We start from the raw sequence: 24,414 nt of genomic DNA, 5'->3' as shown, positions 1-24,414 counted from the left end.
ACATACACACACATACACACACATACACACACACACACATACACACATACACACAGCATTATATTTAATATGCCTTAAACAGCTCAGTGGCTAGGCCACTCCCAAACTTCCACATTGTTAATGCTTCCCTTCTGATCCTCCTGAGTCAATCCTTACTAAAATCTAAATCCCATCTTTGCTGCCTTAGACCCAATGGGGAGAGGTTGGGGCTGCTCTTCCCCAGCTCGTACATGATTGGTATGCTCTCACTTCTGCAGCTCTCAAACCTGCATCTTATTCCTTTCCTGACATGGCGACTCAAAAACCTTCTCTCCCCCCCCCCCCTCTCCTTGTCAGTGAATCTTAAAGGACTGCTTCTCTCTCGCTGCCCAGCCACTGGACACAATCAACTTTATTTTCCAATCAGAACCAACTTGGGGGAGGGACCCTCAGTATCATCCATATGGATTCTTATGCAATTTTGGGAACCCAAATAACATAATGGAAGCATTTGACCAACCAATTGCACAAAAATGTATATTAATATATATTAATATTATCTGTAATTCTTTAAGCTCCATTGATATATTAGTATACACACACACACACACACACACACACACATATATATATATATATATATATATATATATATATATATATGTGAACTATTATCCCAGTTAATTGACTATGGACAAGTTTAATGATGAGGAATTAAAATATAATCCTTATAATTGTATGCTCTTTCTCTTACTGCATACTAGATCAAAAATGTATTTTAAAAGCTACATATTGTGTGTTTGGCCTACATAGAGGCCAGACTACTTCTCTCTGGCTAACTCTTTTGAGGCAGGTCATCAGAATGAAACCCAAAGCTTGCCCTTTCTTGGTTAGGCTGCTTGAGTTGGCCAGTCAGCACGGGGTCTGCCTGTCTCTATTCTTAGCTGGAGTACCAGGCATGTGCAGGCATGTGCAGGCATGCTGGACCTGGATGTGGATTCTGAGGATTCAAATCAGGTCCTCACGTTAATACTGTAAGTATTCTTACTCTCTGAGCCATCACTCTAGCTCCTAAAAATTATACTTTAAAACTTATTTTATAATTTTTATATAATTTTATGATTTAGGCTCAATGTACTATACTACAAGCAACAAACTAACAAAGTCATAAATACATATTGCAACCACGGTGTTAACTTTATATCTAAAGAATATGTTCAAAGATTTTTATTGGATAGTTTCTTTATTTACATTTCAAATTTTATCCCCTTTCCTATTTTCCCCACTCCCAGAAACCTCCTAACCCATCCTCCCTCCCCCTACTTCTATGAGTATGTTCCTCCATCCACCTACCCACTTCCACCTCCCTGCCCTCAAATTCCTTTACACTGGGCCATCTATTGAGCCTTAATAGGACCAAGGACCTCTCCTTCTAATGATATTCAACAAGGCAGTCCTCTGCTACATATGTATGTGACTGGAACCATGGGCCCCAACATGTGTACTCCTTGGTTGATGAGTTAGTCCCTGGGAAGCTCCAAGGGGTCTAGTTGGTTGATATTATTGTTCTTCCTATGGGGTTGCAAACCCCTTCAACTCCTTCAGTCGTTTCTCTAACTCTTTCATTGGGGACCCTGTGCTCAGTCCAATGGAGTCTGTGAGCATCTGCCTCTGTATTTGTAAGGCTCTGGCAGGGCTTCAACTAACAAGTGGTGTATAGTAATAGTGGTCCTTTATGTGTTGTACTAAAAGGTTCATGGACCACATCTTAACCATGTATTTTCAACTTATACAAGGATATCATTTAAAATATCCCTTGCTATTACTAGAGTACTTTAGACCAACAAGGAAGTATTATTTATATATGTAAATTCATAGATTATCTCCATTACCTAACTTTACCTCAACCATCAAGAAAACAGTTTTTTTCTTGTTTCTGTTCTTAGCTTCACTACTGCCTGTTCAATTCTGGTTGCTTTTAGGCAGAGTTTTCATTACTTAACACTTAAGTAAGCCAGATACCATGCCTTATTATGCAGTGTGTAATTTTATCAATTTTCTTGATGTATTTTCTTATTACAGAAATTGAGCTTTTTCTAATAATCTTAAACATTCACTTGCTTAGAAAAAGTCAGCCACAGACTTTTTGGTGTGGAGCCCTCTAACCTGCCTCCTCCATCAGTAAGAAGAATATTTTTATTTAGACAGAATATAAGTTTTCATTTTGCTTTTTAAAGAAAATGTTTCAATTAAAACACATCTTGACCAAAGTATGATAGTTTGGCCTTCAGAATCACTGGGCAGATAAATGATCTTGTCAAGTTTGAAAGGTGACTGGAAAGAAGTCTGAATTTATGGTTCATATATGAAGAGATGAGAGAACAGGATTGTGGTGTAGAAATGAGCTAACGGGAGGCTCTGATTTGTAAACACAAGGCTAACATCAACATGCTTTTATGTCAGAAGGTAATCCTTAGGACCCCTAAGTTAGTGATCTCAGTAAGTATGCCATGTAAGGGAAGCTAGAAAATTTTGATGAATTATCAAATATGATAGACTTAGAGGGCCTTTCTAGACTGCAATGAAGATACTTTGTCACATTAATCTGGAGAACTGGCTAAGTTGGGAAAGCATTTACTGTGTAAGACTAAGGACCTGAGTTCTGATCTTCATGTGATAGACCTCCTGTGCGCTGGTCATCTCAGCACACTCTGGAGGGAGAAACGGAATTTCTCCGGCAAATTGGCTAGCTAGCTTAACCATATGAGCAAGCTCTGAGTTCAGTGAAAAACCATGCCTAAGTAGAAATCATGTGAAGCATGATCAAGGAAGACACCCTATGATAACCTATGATCACCATAGAGGCACAGACAAATATGTGATTGCAACACTCCTTGCATATCTGCCCATATTCACATGAGGAGTTTTGTATACATGAAAACACAAAGAATATCTAGGTTCCTAGTTCCATATTAGGAGTCCTCATATCATGTTTTCCCACAATGTCATGAAGATATATACATATTATCAAGGAAAGTAAGGAACAGAAGGTGTGTGCTTCCTTTGACAGTGAGTAATGATCACACAATAATCAGTTGGAAAGATACAAGAAATAATTTTAAGAGAAAAAAGTTAAGATGACCTTTGCCATTTTAACATTTTCAACTTTCCTGAAAAAGGAGTTAGAAATAGTTTTTATTTTTCCAAAGTGAAAGTTCAATTAGGTTATAGAAGACTTAGACAAAGTGAGAGTGGGAATTGCTCTTTCAAAATATAGATGGGTTACCTTGAACTCTAGATATTTATAATATTATTGTTTCTTGTGTGTAACTGTATAGTGTTGCCAAAAACCACCAATACGTATTCTGCTCTAATGTAGGCTGATCATTTTGAATAGACATTTTGAAACATTAAGCAATAGAACTATTGAAAATTCCTTAGTTCTCATTACACTCATATGACTTCCACACTATTTTATTATTTAGAGTGAGAGCCATCGTTGTCTTGCTGTCTTGGATAGAGCAATACTGTTTGGTACTGGAGGTTATTGCTGAATCATAGTTACAGTTGCTGTTTGTGACGCGAACTAGCTTCAGGGTGCCAAGTTCAAAACATTTTTATTTTTAGTGATAAGACTGTATACATCCTCAATTCAAGAAATATTCCCTTAGCAAGTACATTTTGCAAAACATTTATAATATAACTGTTTTTAATGTAAACCCCAGCCAACTCAACAATATGTAACTCATGTCACCTACTTGAAGTGTTCACCAAGTGGGGCTTCAGGACAAATGCTCTGTTTGAAGCCTATTCTGACATATTTACAATATTCTATCTTCATGCTCCAGCACTGCAGAGGAGAATATTCTACGGTTCTGATTCATGGGTATTGTGTTTTGCTATAATGTTCAAATAATGATCTGTTTAATTTTCTTTTTTCTAAAGGAGTGAAGAAGCCCACTCTCCTATCAAGGTCATTACTGAATTCAGTGCCTTCAGTTTAAAAGCACAGAGAGCCATCTAGCAGTCACTGTCAGGAACTTCCTATCCAGATACACTCCTTTGTCATGAAAGGGAAAATTAAGCAATCTTGTACAGGTTTCAGGTTTAACATTTTACTAGTGTGTCTGTGATGATGGATATCCCCCATAATTTAGAAATTCTATTATAATAGAACTGATAGGCATTTCTTAAAATAGGCAATGACATATGTGCTCTTGAGTTTGTGCTTTTCTAGAAGGATCTGGAACCTTATTAATTGGACTTTAATTAAGAAAACATAATTCACATACATTTACTGACAAAGAAATCAATATTTTATATGAAAATACAAATAATTAATTAGTGGCAAATTGCCTCTCTTTGGCTAGGCAATGCTAACCTTTCCAATTCTGTAGTGCATTAGATAAGAAGAATGAAATTTAGTATATGCAAAAAGTGGACTAAACTCCAATCACAAGGTAGGGGATCCATAAAGCAGGTATTATGTATAACATATATATAACACACACACACACACACACACACACACACACACACACACAGTCTTTTATAGTTGAGTTGGCAGAATTGGTCCTAGTGATAGTAAATTATCATCTATTAAAAAATTAAACAAGGCAGCACAGAGAGATGTAGAATGGAGCTAGCTGATGTAGGCCTATTGTACCATTTTATCCGTATCCATATATAATTATTTTGATACTTTCAGTAAACACAGAGTATATGATGGTAGAGAATCACAGAAAATAAATTTGTTTTTGAATTGTATGCTGCCATAGTATTTTTCCCACATACAAACAGCATATGGTTAGAATTTCTAGTTATTTTAATGGTATTTCATAAGAAATGTTGGAGTAACCCCCAAACTGCAGTCATCTGAGGTACTATCTTGCTAAATTTTAATTTCATCAAATATAAATTTTACAACAATCCTGATCTTTAAAACCCTAAACTTTTAATCTAGTCATAACTAAATTAAAGTTGAGAAAATGTAAAATCTATAGCCGATGAGGTGACAATTATTTTGAGAACCCAGTGTTACTACTTGAAATGTTTTATTTGATTTATTTAATTTTGTTTAACAGATTGTTAAACAAAATGAGTTTGGTGAAACATAAAATTGGGCTCTATTTGCTCTCATAAAAATGATATTTTTTTCAACAAATCCAAAACATTTGGAACTTAAATTATTAAGTATTAAGTTTTTTATATTATCTGTTATTTCATATAATATGGAACAAAATGTCATGATATGGCCTTTTAAAACTGTTTTGAAACATCTGGAAACTGAGCACAGTTTGAAAAGTGGATAGGCTTCTCTTCTCCCCGGATTTCTCAGCTCAGTGCTACCAGGCATTCAGAGTTCAGACTGACCTAGTTGGAAAGTTTTAAATCACTGAATAATCATATGTCATAAAAATTAACAAAGATCAAATTAACCAAAGCAGAGATGCTTATTTGGGGAAATCAACTCTATATGTAGTAAGATATTATGAAGTAACTGCAAACAATGATTGTATTTATACAATAAAGATCCCAGACACATACCTTCAATCATTCAGCTGTCATTAAGAACCCACAGTTTCAAATTCTCATAGAAAGCCATAGCCCATTTTAAGTCCAGGAATTTATTCTGTACTAATTTGTTAATTGTGTTTTTGATGTATATTTTTATAAGATAATCTAAATTAAATAGATGAGAATCAGAATGGAATATGCTACTATGAGGACAGGGACATAAAGGGAAAAGTAAATAATATATAAACAAACCAATGATGTTCTATTTGGTGTAAAATACTTAATAGCATACCTTAGTATATACCATTATGCTTGTTAACATGACTTTCACACACTCTTTAAAGCTTTCAAAATGTCAGTGTCTATAGGTTTAGAATGCAATTGTTTTATTTTTTTCAGATCTTTCTAAATATTAAATATGAAAAGCCTGCAACATTATACCATTTTACTTTTTACCATATACTAGGGTAGGTTTTGAAATATCACAACTAGTAATAGATCACAGTTAGTTACATCTTCGCTATAGTACACAGAAAATGCCAACTCATATAATAACTTTAAAGAATTCTAAACAGTATTGGATGGATTTTATAATACAGCATCGTTTTTCCAATCATGTCACATTGCTGTCCACCAAATAAGTATGCAAATCATAAATGCTTTTTGTACCTTATTCTAGCAGTTGCCTTATCCCTTACTCTAGAGACCTATGTATTTCTTAGAATGCTTGCCTCTCAGAAATCACCATCCTTAGTAGGCTTTCCCCACACATCGCTAACAACATAGTTCCATCGCTCCCTGCTTTGTTCCAGATGAGCTGAGCGTTCACTTTCATTGCTGGATAATTTACAGAGTTCCACAGCTATATCGTAACTCATCCTTTCTATTGCCCTCCTTAGATTAGCAGGCTTCTCACTTCCTGTCTCCTAACACAGATCACCAGAACTTCCTCAGGGTTCCCTAATTTTTTTTTTTTTTTTTTCAGTAAAAGGAAAGACACATAAAGTCCCTATCACAATGTCTCTTGGCCATGCAGAGAGTATAGCTTTGCTGTTCTGTCCTAGGTTACAAGCTGCCTCCCCGATGTTTTGGACACAAACCGCAGCACATCGGCATATTGACCAGCATCAGCTGGAAAAAAAACGCTTCCCTGCTTTCAACAAAGAGACAGCTCACCATCTAACAGAAATAGAGGCTTATAAACTGCATTGTTTCTGCTGCAAACTCCCTTGCATGGCCCGTCCTACTTCAAAAGAGAACATTAAGCAGCTGGACAGCGAATAAGCTAAATTCCCCGGAGAACCGCATTGCCTGCTACCCATGTACATTATTTTCACTCTGGTCCCTCCCCCTCACACCAGGACACTACCTTAAGAAGCTAGCCCTCTGGTAGTTCACCTTGTTATCTTCCAAGCAGTGTAGATGCATTAGACACCACAGGGTCGCTGAAAGAACAGTCCCCAATGCCGTTTTGGACATCCCCCCCCCCCCCGCATCTTGATCAGGTCGTTACATTTTGCACATTTATTTTAAACGAGTCAAAATATTGCCCCTACCTTTGAAGGATCTAATCCAGCAAGTAAAGACAGAAGAAGGAGGTTGAGAAAGCTGGACCTCGCCTGCATTCTGATGTGGGTTTTTTGCCTCTCTTTACTCTGTTTTATGTAGCCACTTCACTCACTGCGGAGACCTTTCCCACATCAGTTGCACTTTCTGCCTGCCAGTCAGAGAAGAGTGGAAAGAGGCAGAGGCGGCAGCGGCAGCAGTAGCAGCAGCGGCAGCAGAGGCAGCCGCCCTGGGGGGCGATCATTCCGCAGGCATCTCAGAGTGGGGAGTCCTGGTGCTCAAAAGGCTGGGACAGGCTGCCGCGGGTGCTGGCCGAGGTGCTGAAGCGCCTCCACCTGGTGCGCCCCGGTCTACCCTCTCCCCTTCTGTTAGACAGCCAACCCACCTCAAAAGTTTTGACTCAAAAGGATAAAGAGAGTAATTGCTGAGAGGTGTGGAGACCTGAACAACGGATGTGACATCACTACAGCTACTGGGGTTTTGCACGTTGGGGGGCGGGTGGTGTTTTGAGGGAATTTGTTAACCAAAGGACTCTTACACTCCAGTTCAGCCTTTGCTGGCAACTTGAGCTGCAGAGAGTCAGCTGTACACAGTATTATGAAACAGGCACTGCACTGGAACCTTCTGTCATTGACAAAGGACTTGTTTTGAAATTTGGTGCTTTAGACAAAGTTTGCAAGTGAACTGACAATGTAGTTATTCAATTCAGGGCACATGTTAAAAATAATAGACTCTTCTAATTTTTTAGAAATGTGTATGGCTACTTACAAATACTTAATTGGACAATTTCTTGGGTTAGGAAATGTGCACTTTTATCGGCGGAGGGGGCTACTGCAAGCCTGAAAGTACGTTGCAGGAATAATTGAAGTGGCTTTGCATTTTCCTTTTGTACAGATATACTTCATTAGTCACCCCAACGGAAATATCTCCTCATATCCACATATTAATATCCAGATATGTAGTCTCCAGGTCAATCTGACCTGTGCTTGCATCTGAGGAAAACACAATATCCATGAGGGGCACACCGCAGATGGCAGAGTAAATGATTTGTAAGCTTTGAACTAACCAAAAAGAGTTTTGTTTTCCAGAGCTGAATCACATGTAGGTGAGTGAGGGGGAAATCAGCGGGCAAGGAAAAGCAAGACACCCTCACTCATTGTGACATATATGACTATACTCATACTACTCTATTTGTTTAAAACTGTTTGCAACCCCATAGGAAGAACAATAGTAACCAACCAGATCCCCACCCCCGACCCTCGAGTTTCCAGGGACTAAACCACCAACCAAAGAGTACACACATGGAAGAACCCATGGCTCCAGCCTCATATATAGCGGAGGATGGCCTTGTCAGGCATCAATGGGAGGAGAGGCCTTTGGTCCTGTGAAGGCTCGATGCCCCAATGTAGGGGAATTCCAGGGCAGGTGGGTGGGAGTGGATGGGTGGGTGGGGGAACTCTATCATAGAAGCAAAGGGGGGGAAATAGAATAGGGGGTTTCTGGGGGGAAAGCGGGAAATGGAATGATATCTGAAATGTAAATAAATAAAATATCTAATAAAAAAGATTATTTGACCACATCTGGGAAAAACTTAAGCAATGTAAATGCGATCAGTGAGATGAAGAGGCAGGAAGGTTTGTCAGTCATTTGAACAACTATCCTCATTCAATCACATCTGCCATACTATAGTTTCTATTGGTTTTTAAAGAAGTAATATTTAGTTAAGAATTAAGGTACACAAACCAGTTAACTGTGTGTCTTTTTATATTAAGCAGAGAAATTAGTTGAGGTATCAGACACATACTGTGTACAAAAGTCCTCTAAATTTTCATTAAAACTACTCCATTTCCAATGTGAAAACCACAGTTGGTATTCGATATCCACAGGTGTTTCATACTATATTAGTTATATTAAACATGATATTAATCATGTATGCCTGTATATAACTAGTTTGTTTTGTGTTTTTATACAATGTGTAAATGACATAAAGCAAACTATATTTGAAATTTTCATTATGAGGTGGTGGGTTGTTTATAATAAAAAGACAATAAAATAAAAGAATTGCGACAAACTGTTTAGTGTTTAATAACAGCCCAATAACCATATTTATAACCTCACGTGTTTTCTATGATAAAAAGATTAAAAACAGTTACTTGAGACTGCAGAGTTGTGTTCACTCACTTTGGGATTATTTTCAAAAGCGTATTCATGTTAGCTTTTTATCTACAACTGCTTTTTAAAACAATTTTAATTTCATTATTAACATAGCATAGCATGAAATTATTTTTCAGTGATTTATATATACTACTTAGAATCTGTATTCTCACTCGTGTCTAAAAACTTCTATCAGACTAAGGAATTAAACATTAAGTTACCAAATGGGGACAGTTTACAGAATGTTCATTGTTTACTATTTATTCTTAAGTGCTTGTAATTCTGTTGCGTGCTTTTAAGACTGGATAATAAACAGTTTTATAACACGTACATAGATATATTTCCTCTTCCTAAAGTAGCTTATAAAATCATTTTATTTCAAAACAAGAACCTACCAACAGAAAGTATTAGCTTGCTTAAATGTTGGAAGATTTATTTAAAGCACACAGAAAATGCATAATGAAAACATCATATAAATTTTAAACTTCAAGATCAACAGGTATTCTTGTAACAACATTTTCCACCTAAAATATTTTGAGTTCATGATTCACAGTATCAGTAATTGAAGTAAGAATCCTATGTAGATATTTCCATAAGTTCGTATTTTTTTGCATTTTGCAGGACTGGAGTAGCATTTGTAATAAAGAGTTAATAAGACAAAGTGTATGAAATCTTGCTAGGAAGAACTGATGGGAAAGGTTGATGATATCTAGAGATCCAAACTGAGCACTGCATGGTAATTATAATACAAATGAAAACAGATGATCAGAGCATACTTACAGCAAACTTCTTTAAGAGAAGCTCAGTCATTTGTAGAGAACAATCAAGTTCAGTAATAAATCAAAGCTCTACTAAACCTGTCACTGCACAACAAAAGCTGTAAAGAAAGCAGCACATACTCACCAGCATCCTACCTCCCTCTGGCTCCCTGCTAAAATAAAACAGCACAAATGCTTAATTTCTCCAAGTAGATTTCTGTTCCTTTTACTTAGTCATTTGTTTTGTGGCAAAGCCCTATCATATTTCCATACAATCAATTTAATGACATTGAGGTCATAGTGTGTAATGTATATGTATATATCCATCCATGGACCATTTCTTGTGTAAGGGAGAAAGTCTATGAAGTGCTTTCAGTTTTTTTCTTCCCTTAGTTAATCCAAAGAGTCATTTACTTATAGAAAATAAATGAAGTGTCTATTCTGCTTATCTTATGATTTCTGATTGGTGACTGCAGTCAACATGGAACATATTATAAAATATAAGCATAAAATTTATAAAAATCTTCAATTTTCAGTGGATGCATGAAAGTATTTTGTCTTGTATAAACCTCTTAAAGTCAGGTTGTTATGCCTACAATGGGTAGAAATTATTTTGAAATCTATGCAGCATTAACAAAATTTTAGTACCACTAAAAAAGGTTCAAAATGAATTTGTTTTCATAGATAATACTAAGATCAATTAACAACACTAAAATGTGCATACATGATACTACAAAGAAAGTTCTTATTTGTGTAATATATTTACATAAGCATTTTAAATATTTCAATATTGTTTTATTAGAGGCTGTAATATATAACTTTTTCATTTTTATGGTCCTTTAATATTTTAGATATATCACATTATGTTTTTTTTAAAAAAAATCCTATCAGATTTTGATTTCATTTGTTACCAAACATCAAGAGATTTCATGCTTAAGAACATGACATTTATCTAACAGCAATAAAAACCTCTAGCATTTTTTTTTTTACATTCATTGCATAGGTAAAAATTGTTAAGTTAATCCCCAATGCCTTTGACCTGTAGAGTCCTCCTATACCTTTTCTTGTTTTACATTCTGTTTTTCTGGACTTTCAGATAATAGTTTTTATTGTTTAGTATTAAACTATGTCCACCTAATCCTCCACTCCTCCTAATTGCTCTAAATTAAGAATCTGATAATAGTCTATTAATTTGTTGTTGCTACATCTCCTAGTTACTATATGGGTTATTCCTATATTAAAATATGTTCTGAGAAGGATCTTCTGTTTTCAAGCATCCAGAGCAATGTCTGGCATTTGGATGTCAGTTAACCAATAATGATTTAGTAATTAAATAAATGAATGAGATAATTTTCTAATTACATCACATACAGTATTTACATATGCAGTCTTTGCCAGATGCTACTGATTAATTTCCTCCAGACACCTCAAAGTCGGTGTTTTCACCCAGTATTTTATCTCTACTGTATCAATTTGAGACATAACTTTTCCCTATGGCAAAGAGGCCTCGAAGTCATAGAAAGATAGAAGAGACATGGCAAGTTTGCAACATCAAATGAAAAAGAGAAAAGAAAGTATTTGCCATTTTGTTGTTAAATTCTTGTTTTATATAATCTAGTAATTAATTTCTGCAATTATTTATTTTCATGAAAAAACAGCTTTTTAAATGCAAGGATAAGATAATATGAAGTAGAGGGTAGCGATTGATGAGAAAACCAAGGACAAAGGTCCAGTGACAGACCCTCCCCAGCATGTTCATGGCCCTAGGATTGAGTATCAATACTATGAGAGGCAAAAACAGATTATCACAAAGTTATTAATATGCTATTTATGAATAATAAAATTACAAGGTAAAATCATACTAGTATCAAGTATCCAAATTTTATCAATCTGTTATTAATGCATTGATTTTCTTTTGTTTTTACTTTAATTATATATATTTCATATTGTTAGTGTTTGTGTGTGTGTTGTGCTGTGTTTGTGAGAATTTGGGTGCACTCTTGGGGGTCAGAGCACAAAGTTCACAGTAAATGCCCTCTTCTCACATGGAGTCCCCTGACAGAACTCAAATCATTAGGCTATGGGGGTGCTCACAAAAAAGGGATCTATCATGACTGCCATCTGAAAAACCCAACAAGCACCTGGGAGTCAGATGCAGATATTTGCACCCAATGGACAGAAGCTGGAGATCCCTGAGGTTGAATTAGGGAAAGGATGGAAGAAGCTGAGGAGGAATGTGACCCTGTTGGAAGACCAGCAGTCTCAATTAACCTGGACCCCTGAGGTCTCTCAGACACTGGATCTACAACCAGGGAACATACACCAGCTGAAATGAGGCCCCCGATACATAGACAGCAGGGGACTGCAAGGGCTAGTTACAGTCAGAGAAGATGCACCTAACCATCAAGAGACTGGGGGCCCCAAGGAATTTAGAGGTCTGGTAGGGTGGGGTGAGGGGTGGGGACATCCTCATGGAGACCAGGAGTGGGGAGGAGGTATGGAATGTGGAACAGTTGGAGGGTGGACCGGATTGGGAATAAAATCTGAAGTATTCAAAAATTAATAATAATAATAATAATAATAATAATAATAATAATAATAATAATATGCTTTGAACAAAGAGTCCTAAAATTTATGAATCCCCCTTTCACCCTCCTAATCCCTTACTCCATTTTGTTTTCTAGACAGTTTTACTTAGAGTTTCATGTCATATTTAATACATGATTTTATGTGTCTATATAAAATGTAAGATCAGCAAATAAGAGAAAACATGTAATGTTTTCCTTTCTGAGACTGACTTTATTTGGTTGTTATGATAATATCAAGCTATAACATTTTCCTGCAAAATGACATTATTTAATTCAGTTCATGCCTGAAAAAAATCCATTGTGTAAATGTACCAAGTCTTCATCTATTTCTAGGTTTATAGAAATTGAGGTAGGGTTCTTGCTCAGCTATTCTGAATATGTACAGTAAATTTTATTATGCAAATATTTCTTAGGTATGATGTCTTAGTGCTCTTTGCATAAATGCCCTCCAGTGGTTTAACAGGGCCATAGGGAATGCTTATTTTTAATATTTTTAAGGAACTTCCACACCAATTTTGTTAGTATCTAGCTTAAGTAACATTCCCACAAGCAGTATACAAATCTTCCCTTTCAAAATACGTTTGTAATTATATTTCAGCACTTATTGGAAATTATTAGAATGCTTCCTTACTGTAAAACAAGGGAAAAACAAAGCTGGTGAATGATATTTTGTTGTTGTTGTTTAAATGAGTTTTAACTAATGTTGAATGTTATCGAAATGCCATTTTAACTGAGTGCTTTCAACACTACAGAAACAAACCTCTATCAGTATTGACAAAATATTCATGAATGTAGATATCAGGAAACAGTGCTATTGAAAGCGAAACAAATACTGTAAACCAAATATTAGCTTATCTTAAGCCAGAATGATGGACTAATTAAAGCAAATAAAAATGTTGATTTGACAATGATTTTTGAATTGGGATTTGAAGACAATATCATTGGTTTAACAAATTAATGAAATTTAAGGTTTTAAAAAAATAAATTTATGACCCCTATCCACACTTATATTTATCTATATGTGCTGACCTACCCAATAATCATGTTCTTTTCAATGCTATGACAGTCTCTTGATTTTTATGAGAAGTTCACAATTTGACATCATAGAAGTTATAGAAGATGATAAAGTATACCAAACTTTGCTGTAGATCATAGAATCTGGCAAAGGAGTAGCATGAAATTCCATTGACTTTTAATGGTTCATAGAGCTTAATGTCCAGTCCTTTAATTTAGTCACAAGATAGGAATGTGACTGGCAAGTTTTTAGGCTAATCAGACTATGCCATGGGTCTTTTTTTTTCTAATTTACTTTAATCTTTGCAAATGCATGAATTCAGGTTCAGGAAAGAGATGATCATTTATATAATCACAGATTAGTGTTTAATAAGAATGCAACGATCCTTTCAAAATGCAAATCTGATCCTTGAGAAATCCTTTAGTGGCTCCTCACTGAATTCATGACAAAAGTATGTCTCTTAGCAGAACACACAGGTTATGTGCATGGACACAGGTGTTCCTAGGATTGACTCTCCTAAATGTTAGATGAAAATATTCTAACTCTACTGATTTACTTGTAACCCTTCCAAGGTGCCACCTTCTCTTCTCCATAGGCATTTCCACAAACAGGAGCTTGTTTCAATTTATTTTCCTATCTTCTGTATTTGGTTTCACACTTCAGTTCACTCTACACTCCCATTCAGGTTTTTACATAGCCTCATCTCTGGCATAGGGCTCCTGTTTCTACTGTTGCACTTACTATTTTTAATGGTATTCATAGATCTGGACCTGTATTTCACTCACTAGCCCTGAAATACTTTAATATACAGAAATAAATGTTTTGGATCTCCTACATCCATCACCATAGTACCAAAAGTGCCCACTAAGAAAAACCACTGAGGTAGGGTTTTTAAAACTTTTTCATTTAAAGAGAGATTTTTGTGCCTTTTTATTTCTTTTTATTTTTAATTAGTTATTATATTTATTTATATCACAAATGTTACCCCCTTCTCCCGGTCCCCCCTTGAAGAGTTCTTCAACCCTGCCCCCTTCACCTCTGAGAGGGTAGCCTCCTGCATTCCGCCTCTCTGGAGCATCAAGTCTTTACAGGATTAGGCACATCCTCTCCCACTGATGCCAGACAAGGCAGTCCTCTGCTACACATGTATCTGGGGCCTTGGACCAGCTTATGTATGCTCTTTGGATGGTTGATTAGTCTCTGGGAGCTCCCAGTGGTAGAGTTTAGTTGACACTGTTGGTGTTCCTATGGGGCTGCCATCTCCTTCAGTGCTTTCAATCCTTCCTCTATATCTTGAGTAGGAGCCTACAACCTCTGTTCAATGGTTGGCCATGAGTATTTGTATCTGTCTTGGTCAGCTGCTAGTAGAGCTTCACAGAGGACAGCCATGCCAGGCTCCTGACTGTAAGTATAGCATACTATCAGTAATAGGGTCAGGGTTTGGTGCCCACCATGGGATAGATCCAAAGCTGGGTGGATCATTGATCAGCCAATCATCTCAGTCTCTGCTCCATTATTGTGCCTACATTTCTTGTAGAGAGACATGGCCAATGAGAAACAGAATTAGAATACAATATAACAACATAACCCTTCTAAATCTCATGATGCCATCACTCAAAAATAATGTCCAATGTATTCTAAGATTAAGTAGAACTCTGCAAATTTACCATTAATAAGTTTTGCCAAATAACATTAAATGCTAAAAAATACTTCCTGAAATTGATGAATAAAATATGATATTATTAAAAATACAGGGTTTATCCCATGTAAATATCACTGTCAATGGAATCTCTGGCAAAGCTTCACAATTAAATGTCAATCATATTTCTCTATGCTAGTAGAGAAACTCCTAACACAGAAGTTTTATTTACTTTGGGACATTATAGGGCTTACTGATTAAGAAGTAAACTTTTCAGTATACATTGTAATAAAAAATTGAAAGTCATTTAACTGCATATAACAACAACAGAACATTTTAGTTTTACCTTGTGGATAAAGAGTGTATTGATTAGTGGTGGAGATGGGAACCATAAAGAAAAAGAACATACACACGCACAAATACACACACACATATACATGAATACATGCACGCCTGCCCATATACATGTGCACACACACACAGCCACCCAAGAATTTCTGCAAAAATCAAAATCAGGGTTTCAGAAACATGCTCCTCTCTCCAAAAACTCCAAATCAACAATGATAAAGGTAGAAATAAAAGGACTGAGAAATGATTACCTTAGAAAATAAAGATTTAAGGAAGCACAAGTATGTGTAGGCTCATAAGGAGGAGATTCTTGTGATGCTCTTATTATATTATGACTGAATTGTCAATTATATACCTGTTATCTTTTAAAACATTTTGTTATGGAGACATTGGAAGTAAAAACTGAGTTTTTTCATATTATATGTTTTGATATTTTTACATGAAAATTGATGAGAAGAAACACCAAGGATGAACATGGGTAGTTTACAATAGAAGAACCAAGAAATTTATGATTTGAAGAGATTACAACTAAACACAGGATAAGGAATTTACACCCTCCTTCTACATATAACCTAAACTCAGTATTGATTTAGATAAGCAATTTAAAGTGTACTGTATTCCTTGAAACATAGGGCACAACACAATGGAATGATATTCTTCTTCTATTAATAAGATTTTAAGATAGGATGAAATTTTTTTCCATCAACAGGTACTTCCACCATCAAAATTTAGAAATATTTGATGAATATAAAATTTAACTCATCTTTACCCCTGTCTATGAATGTGTAAAATCAATAACACAAGTGATAGCTCATACTGGCAAAGATTTGGAATAAGGGAGTAAACATTTATTGCTGTTGAAAGTCCAAACTTGTACAATCACTCTCAAAATCGGTATGACAGTTTCTCAGAAAGATGAGAATTAACCTACCTTAAGATCCTCTTATACTATTATTGGACATATACCCAAAGCATGCTCCATCCTATTATGAGGACACTTTCTTAAACATGTTCTTTGCTGCTCTATTCATAATAAGCAGAAATTGAAAACAACTTATATGCTCCTGAAAAGAAGAAAAGATAAGAAAAATGTGGTATGTTTACACAATGGAGTATTATTCTGCTGTTAAAACTGTCATAAAATTTACCAGCAAATAAATGGAAGTTGAAGAACACATCCTGAGTGATGTGACCCAGACACAGAAAGATTAAAGTTGGTGTGTAATCATTTAAATGTTGACATTAGTTATCAAATAAATGATAACCAAGCTACAATCCAAAGACCCAGAGAAGTTAGATACAGACCAAGGGACTAGGAGGAAAACATATATCTCCCTGGAAGTTGTGGGAGAAATAGAATAGATTTTATGGGTAATGGAGAATGGGGTGACAGAAACTGGAGGATGGGGTGGGAGAAGTAGGGGAGGGAGGGAATGCTGAGAGAAACAGCTAGAATGGAGGCCATTTGAAAATGAAATATATGAAAGCTATCCTAGTGATGTCACAAAATATGGAGGGATAAGGCGTCCTAGTTGGCCATATAGTCACTAAATGAAGCTTATAGTATGAGACTGGGTTATATCTAATTGAGTTGTTTTTTAATAAATGGAGAAAACAATTAAATGTTAGATTAGTTCAAAGACTAAAAATCTTATAGGTAATATACAACTCAGCTTGGGCCTATGTGCCCATAGTAGAAACAAGAATGGGTTAGGTGCATGTTTTACTAGAACAGGAAAATCAGCATAGGTTGGAAACAAAGTAGTTTTGGCTAGAGTAAAGGAGTAGTTGATTTCCCATGTTACATATTTGACCAGATTCTGATTTTCAGTAAGATAGTGGGATAATCAGATAAACTGAAGAGTCTTGGAAAAAGAAACATATTTTTTTTTTCACAGTCTAATGGTACTCATGAGGAAAATGTATACTGGGATAGGAACCTACTAAAATTATCAGTTAAAAAGACAAAGTACTACAAAGGGCAGGCAAACAGCAATTCTGCTCTTCATTCTGGGGGAACTGCAGTCTGGATTTAACTCAACTGATTTTCTAGACCAAACTCTAAGAAGCTGAGTAATTTATCTGCTTAGACGCTCTGAAGGGTGATAATGCACACAAACTTCCAGCAGTTTTACACATTATGCCTAGCAGTCAGTCAGAAATTTTCTATGTATTCCCAGAGGAAATATGTAACTGAAACAGATGTGTACAGGTATGATATTAAGGAGTATAGATAACTACTTTGAAATTAATTTTAAATAGTGTTAAACAAAGTAAAGAAAAAGGAAACACACAAAATGAATAAATAACTAATTTAACCATAAAATGGGATATATATATATATATATACATATATATATATATATATATGTGTGTGTGTGTATGTGTGTGTGTATGTATGTATGTAAGTTACCAGATTTCAAAAACATAACCTAGACATGAGACAAAACTTTTAATATATTATTTTCATTAATTTTTAATTTTTTTATTTGTGTATTTTTAGCCTATTTACTTCCCAGTCCTCCCACCCTGCTGGATTCACTTTTATCTTCCCATGAACTCTCAAATTCATCTCCTCTTTTCTGCTTTTTAAAATAACCTATCCTGTGAATTTTATACTGATGTTGGTTTGGGTCCTCCCATTAGTGTGTGGTATAACTACTACAGTTCACAACCTTAAGAACAAAAAATTTTGTCCCTTCTGCCCTCTGAAGCCATTGACAGGATGATTTATAATTGCAATCCTAGGCTGAGAGTAGAGGAGGGTCTACATTAGTTTGAGGTCAGTTTGAGTAATATAAAACAATAACAAAAATTAAACTAAATTACAATCCTATGTAATATTCACAACATATTGAAAACAGATAAAGCTGTGTTAGTAAAATTACAGGGAGTTTAATAGGAAATATGTACTATCAGACAGAAAAATTAGATAAAATTTGAAAACTGTTGTTTTTCACTTAATTGTATTGGCTACTGTCAAGTACATGATATGTTTGATGTATATGGAGTTCTAAATGGCTAAGAAAGAAACACACACACATGCACATGCACATATACATATACAAAAATGAAATACATGGCTCACATATTAATCAAAGCAAATATAAATGAGTGTGTGGGGGGGAAGAAGTCAGACAATTGAAAGCTCAGAGAATACAATGCATATTACAAACCAACGATTGACAAAGTACAAGAAGAATCTCAAAAATATCTACTTTCAAAGGTTCTCAAGTTAAAGACAGAAGCAAAATGTCAGTAAAGTAGCAGCATTAAATTGCCACCAGAGTGTTCATTTTAAGGTACAAATAGAAACTCAATACATGTAAAAAAAAGTTAGAAAATAAAACAAATTAAAGTAAGTTTCATGTGTGCACAAGAAGGCCCACACAGACATGTTGCTATAAAGTATAGTAAAAATTAAATTACACTATTACAAATTAAAGAGTTGTTTGCATATGTTCAAGGTCTACTTAAAAGTCATTGTACTTTTATCACATAGAACATGTTTAAAAGTATGAAGCAAAATCAGACAAAAGTAAAAGCAAAAATAAACAAAATCCCAAGTAAAATGGGATAATTTCATGTGGATTTAGTTCATAATATAATAATAAAACCAACAAGACCTATTTTCTGGAAACCCTGAAGAATCTCATTTAGAGATGGAACTAATTGAAACATTTAGGAGCAAAATTCAATAATGATGAAAGTTTTATTATTGCTAAGCCTATGTATATATTTCCTTTACCAAAATAGTTCATATCTGTTCATAAAAATACCTCAGCATTTCAAAGCTCTTCTTTGACCTCAGCAAAATGACATAGAAGAAATTTTCCTGTTCTTTACACTTTGGAGGTTCAGTAATGTGGTTCCAAATAATGCATGTGTCAAAAGGTGAAACAAGGAAATTTTTTTATCATAATATTAAGAATGAAGATATATATCAGGCTTATACACATGGGCATAATACTTTCCTTAATAAATCACATGCTTCAGAAAGAATAATTAATTATTAATATTCTCAATTTCAGTCCATAGGAGCTAGTGAAGGCTGGCAAATAAAAACACAGAACAAATAAAGAAGAATAGAAATTTATCCATGAATACATATTTAGTAGAAATATCCTTCAGTCCAAATTATCTTCTTTGAAAAGTTGATCATTTTGTAAATTCTGGCAAGAATTATTAATACCTCTCTTCAAAGAGATGTACTTGAGTTCTTCAGAAATATACCTGACTCAGTAATAGAACTTACATTTCCAGGTCATTTCTACAGGGTAATTTTAGTATGAAATGTTTGAGAATAATAATCATTTGAAGTTCATATTTTACTGGACTTGCGGGACATGAAATGTGTATGATATATCTTTTGGATTGAACCCAAATCTTAATACAAAAATAAAACGATGTTTCATGTGTATTTTACATACACAACCGTAATGATCCATTGAGAATGCTGAATACATTTTGTTTGCATTTTGATTGACAACCATCACATGATATCACATGCTGTGATGTATTCACTCTCAAAAATTTTGGATGCTGAATAAATCTTAAAAATTTAACCTACATTTTTAATATTCCCAGTACTGAAGACAAAAAGTGACTCTATTTGATAGTGTCCATACTTACGATTTTACAATTAAAAAGGCAAATTGACCAGAAAAAAATCAATTGATGGCAAATGAAGAGGAGACACTTTTTATGAGGATGTGGTCACTTGAGACTTGCCCACATCCTAGTGAGTTCCCCTACACCTGTAAACATGTGGTCATCACTCCCTGTGCTCAGTTATAGTGATGATAACACAGTAAACATGGAGGATGTGGGGCCTGAAATGTGGCTTGTGGGTTAACAACTGTTTGTTAAGAGCACTCTCTGCTCTTGCAGAGAACCTGAGCTTGTTTCCCAGAACCAACATACTCACACTCTAACTCTATTTCTAAGGAGGTTAATGTCCTCTTCCGGTCTCTGTAGGCACGATGAGTGCACATTGTACACATACATACACGCAGGAAAAACACCTACACGAAAATGAATAAATATTAACAGGAAAAGGAGACATGAAGTCAGGAGGAAAACAAGTAATATTTCTGGAGGAGCTGTACAGAGGTAATGATGTTGTCAGGATCAAAATATACTATTATAAAAACTTAAATTATTAATAAAATCAATATAAGAAATAGAAACAAAATATCAGTGCTATATCTACAATTGTTAACATGATAATTAAGTTGTAGTAAGAACATCCTTATAATTTAGTTGAAAAAGACAAATTGCTCAAAAGTTAAAGCTTTCCAGAGCTAATATAAAGTTTTAAAATATTAATCTATTGACAAGATGCCTAATGAAGGAGCTAGAGAAAGTACCCAAGGAGCTGAAGGGGTCTGAAGCCCCATAGGAGGAACATCAATATGAACTAACCAGTACCCCCAGAGCTCCTTGGATCTAAACCACCAATCAAAGAAAACTCATGGTAGAACTTGTGGCTCTAGCTGTAAATGTAGCAGAGGAGGGCCTAGTCAGTCATCAATGCGAGGAAAGGGCCTAGGTCCTATGAAGGTTCTATGCCCCAGTATAGGGGAATGCCAGGACTGGGAATGGGGGTGGGTGGGTTGGGGAGCAGAGTTAGGGGGGAGGGGATAAGGGATTTTCAGAGGGGAAACTAGAAAAGGGGATAACTTTTGAAATGTAAATAAAGAAAATATATAATAAAAATATATACTAAAAGAAAATTATCTTAAAAACATTAACACAAAGAAAAATTTAGGCCAGATATCTTCTCCTTTGTATTCTTTCCTCACATGACTAAGGAAGAAATAATAACAATCTTCACAAACCCTTCCTGACAGTATAATATGGAGAAGAGAATTCCTAAGTATAGACTCTGACTGCAAGTAAAGATCAGAGTATCTCAAGAGCAAAATAACTTTCTTCCAGTAATACTAGAGTGGTTTTCCACTAAGTGATGCTTAATACAGTTCAAAAAATAAGTTTTAAAACCTTTGACTTCCAAATATTGAATAATTTGAAGGTAGATTATGTATAGAAAATGTGTAGAATTTGCTCTCATGCAAATCATGGTTATTTTAGCACATAAAATACCATAAAATACATAAAATACCATAAAATACATAAAATACCATAAAATACATAAAATACCATAAAATGATGGTAATGTTTTGAAGAGATGCACAAGCTTGTATTTCCCAGAGAAACCACTCTGATTAATTTTACTTTAAAATAAAGTAAATCTATTATCCTGTAAATAAATGCAAAACCAAGAATTATTCATCTGCATCTTTTTATTTCCTTTAATTTAACCCAGAGATTTTCCCTTGGCAATTCAGATAGAGATGTTCTACTGGGTAAAATTTCCCTTGGCTTCTGCTTATTAGAAGATGAATATATTCTGTATCTGGTGTGTGTATGTGTATCTGGTATGTGCATGCATGTGTGTGTATGTGTGCACACACATGTAGATGCCTGTGGGGTTGTATACCTGTGTGTGTGTATGTGTGTGTGTGTGTGTGTGTATGTGTGTGTGTGTATGTGTGTGTGTGTGTGTGTGTGTGTGTATCATGTATATTCTTAAATCTGCATAGAACTGAACAAGGCACATGATCCCGTACAATTGGAGTTTCATAACTTGTGTTTGTTGTGAGTCTTGAACCAGGATCTTCAGCAAATACTCTTAACTGTTGATTCATCTCTCCAGCTCTCTTTTAAGGATGTTTTGTTTGATATTTTCATTCAGCATTATAAATAGTTTACATTGAATTTAAATTGAATTTTAGGTAAAATGTGGTATTCTTACCAGTGTCCTCTTTTAACTCCTTTACTTTCGATGTTGCCTCTAGTTACACATAAGTAGACGTCATGATATTCCATAGAACATTGAAGAGTTGTTTAATTTTCCCAAGCTGATTTTTGTGTGCTATATTTTAAGTAGTATTATTTCTTGCTTTCAATTTCTCTAGTTCTTCTTCATTCCTGTCAAACTCACACATAAACTCACTTAATGACTATCTGAAATCACTTCTTGGGTGTGGATCATTTCACATTTGCATCTGTCTCTTGATTGCTTTTGCTTTTGTTTAAGCACACACAATACTAAAATAGCTCTCTTAAAATCCTAGATTGTGATTCTATTTTTTCAACGTATTTTATTCTGTTTCTATTCAGCAAGTTTTCTTGGAGTAAAAGGAACATTTTCCTATTTCCTTACATACTCGGGCCTCTATTTTTATAAGAGATGGGCATTTTAAATGTAATATTGAGTGTCAACTTTCATGAAGTTTGAGGTCCTTTTTTTTTCTTTTTTTTGGTAATGAATTGCCATTTAAGGACAGTCAAATATTTTGTAGTCTAAATAATTATTTTTCCAAAGTGGCTAGGTTATACTTAGGTTACCAGCTAACCCTGAAAATCTATCATCATCACCTGAATGGAACAGATAAGGTTTCTTTTTTTGTTTTTTTTGTTTGTTTGTTTTTTGTTTTTTGTTGTTGTTGTTTTCTTAATACAGCTGCTTGTCTGGCCATGGCACTCCACAGCAGTCTATCTCTTTCAGGTTTCCGTATTATGTCTACACATCTTTTGTCCCTTATTTAGTACGTCAATTCTTCTACCTTTTGACAGCTTACAAATAACCTGTTATTTTTATCTATGTGAGGTTTATTCAGATAAATTTTCGATTTTATTTTAATTTCTCCTAGGAGTTCTGTTGGGAATCTTTTGATTGACTTGAACTGCATTTTCTTACTCCACCTGAAATTTGGCAGAGCAATTCTTAAAAATGCCTAGTATCTTTACCTTTTTATTCTAATTTATTAATTCAATGTTAAATAAATATTATATATATAGAAATTATATAAATATACATATATATTCATAATACATATACTTGTATATAACATATACATGTTTATACACATTGTGTGTGTGTGTGTGTGTGTGTGTGTGTGTGTGTGTGTACAGGTTTTAATAAATTTAGTCTCATTTCAGTAACTACTAATTCTAGAAAGTTTTCAAAATGTAGAAAATTGGCCCAAGGATATCTTCAGAAATAAGAAGAAAGATTTTAAAAGCAAATAATGCCTCCTTTAAAGGATACTAGAAGCTCACTTTGTCAATGCAATGTTACTGGCCAAACTGAGAATCTGTAAAGTTCCTTAATTAATTATTATGATTATAGGAAAACATTGAGTTCAATTCAGAGACTACTGGAAACCTCCTCCCTACTAAAGAAAAATTTAAAAATAATTATCAATATATTAGGTAAACAATATATTGTTCACCAAAGAGCTAATATTATCCTCATAGTTGACATGTGCATGATATCAGTAATGCTGTCTACTTTTTTATTTAATCAATTTCAAATTAAAAATATACCTCCTTCCTTCCTTCCTTCCTTCCAACCTCTCCCATGTAAACTTCTTTCTCTTCAGTTCATATAGGCAAATTCAAAGCCTCTGTTCCTTCAATTGTTGTTACAACTACATTTGTATTTGCTCATGAATACAACTTCCTTGTTTTGTTTAATCCTTGTATATGTGTCATTTTAGGGCTAACCATGTGATGTTGGATAATCAGTCAGCAGAGCAAACCCATCCAAAGGGAAGCCTATTCCTTTCTCACTATGCCTTAGTTCCTTACAGTTCTTTGCCTAAGGCTGAGAGCTCATGAGATTTGCCCCATTTCCAATAACATATTTATTAGTGTTGCCTGTGATCAGGTCTTGTTTATGTGTCCATGCTGGTGAGACTTCATGGCACAGCTTCTCTGAAATCTCTCAGAGACTCAGTCTAACAGACAATTCCCTGTGGCTTTTATGTTTTCTGCTCTTTC

The 24,414-nt window shown here is 34.9% G+C and overlaps 1 protein-coding gene across 1 annotated transcript in view; it reads right to left on the bottom strand.

Moving 5' to 3' along the window:
- The window catches only part of Olfm3 (olfactomedin 3), a 225,476-nt gene extending 217,952 nt beyond the window's left edge, over nucleotides 1-7,524 (bottom strand). The window contains exon 1 of the mRNA XM_021195846.1: nucleotides 7,053-7,524. Within this exon, the coding sequence (XP_021051505.1) occupies nucleotides 7,053-7,121 (69 nt within the window). The 5' untranslated portion in view covers nucleotides 7,122-7,524. The remainder of the gene's footprint in view (nucleotides 1-7,052) is intronic.
- Nucleotides 7,525-24,414: the final 16,890 nt, after the last annotated feature.

This window comes from Mus pahari, chromosome 4, assembly GCF_900095145.1.
Source record: "Mus pahari chromosome 4, PAHARI_EIJ_v1.1, whole genome shotgun sequence".
Classification (NCBI taxonomy): domain Eukaryota; kingdom Metazoa; phylum Chordata; class Mammalia; order Rodentia; family Muridae; genus Mus; species Mus pahari.
Note: the sequence above shows the minus strand (reverse complement) of the source record. Positions and strands in the feature narration are given on the sequence as shown.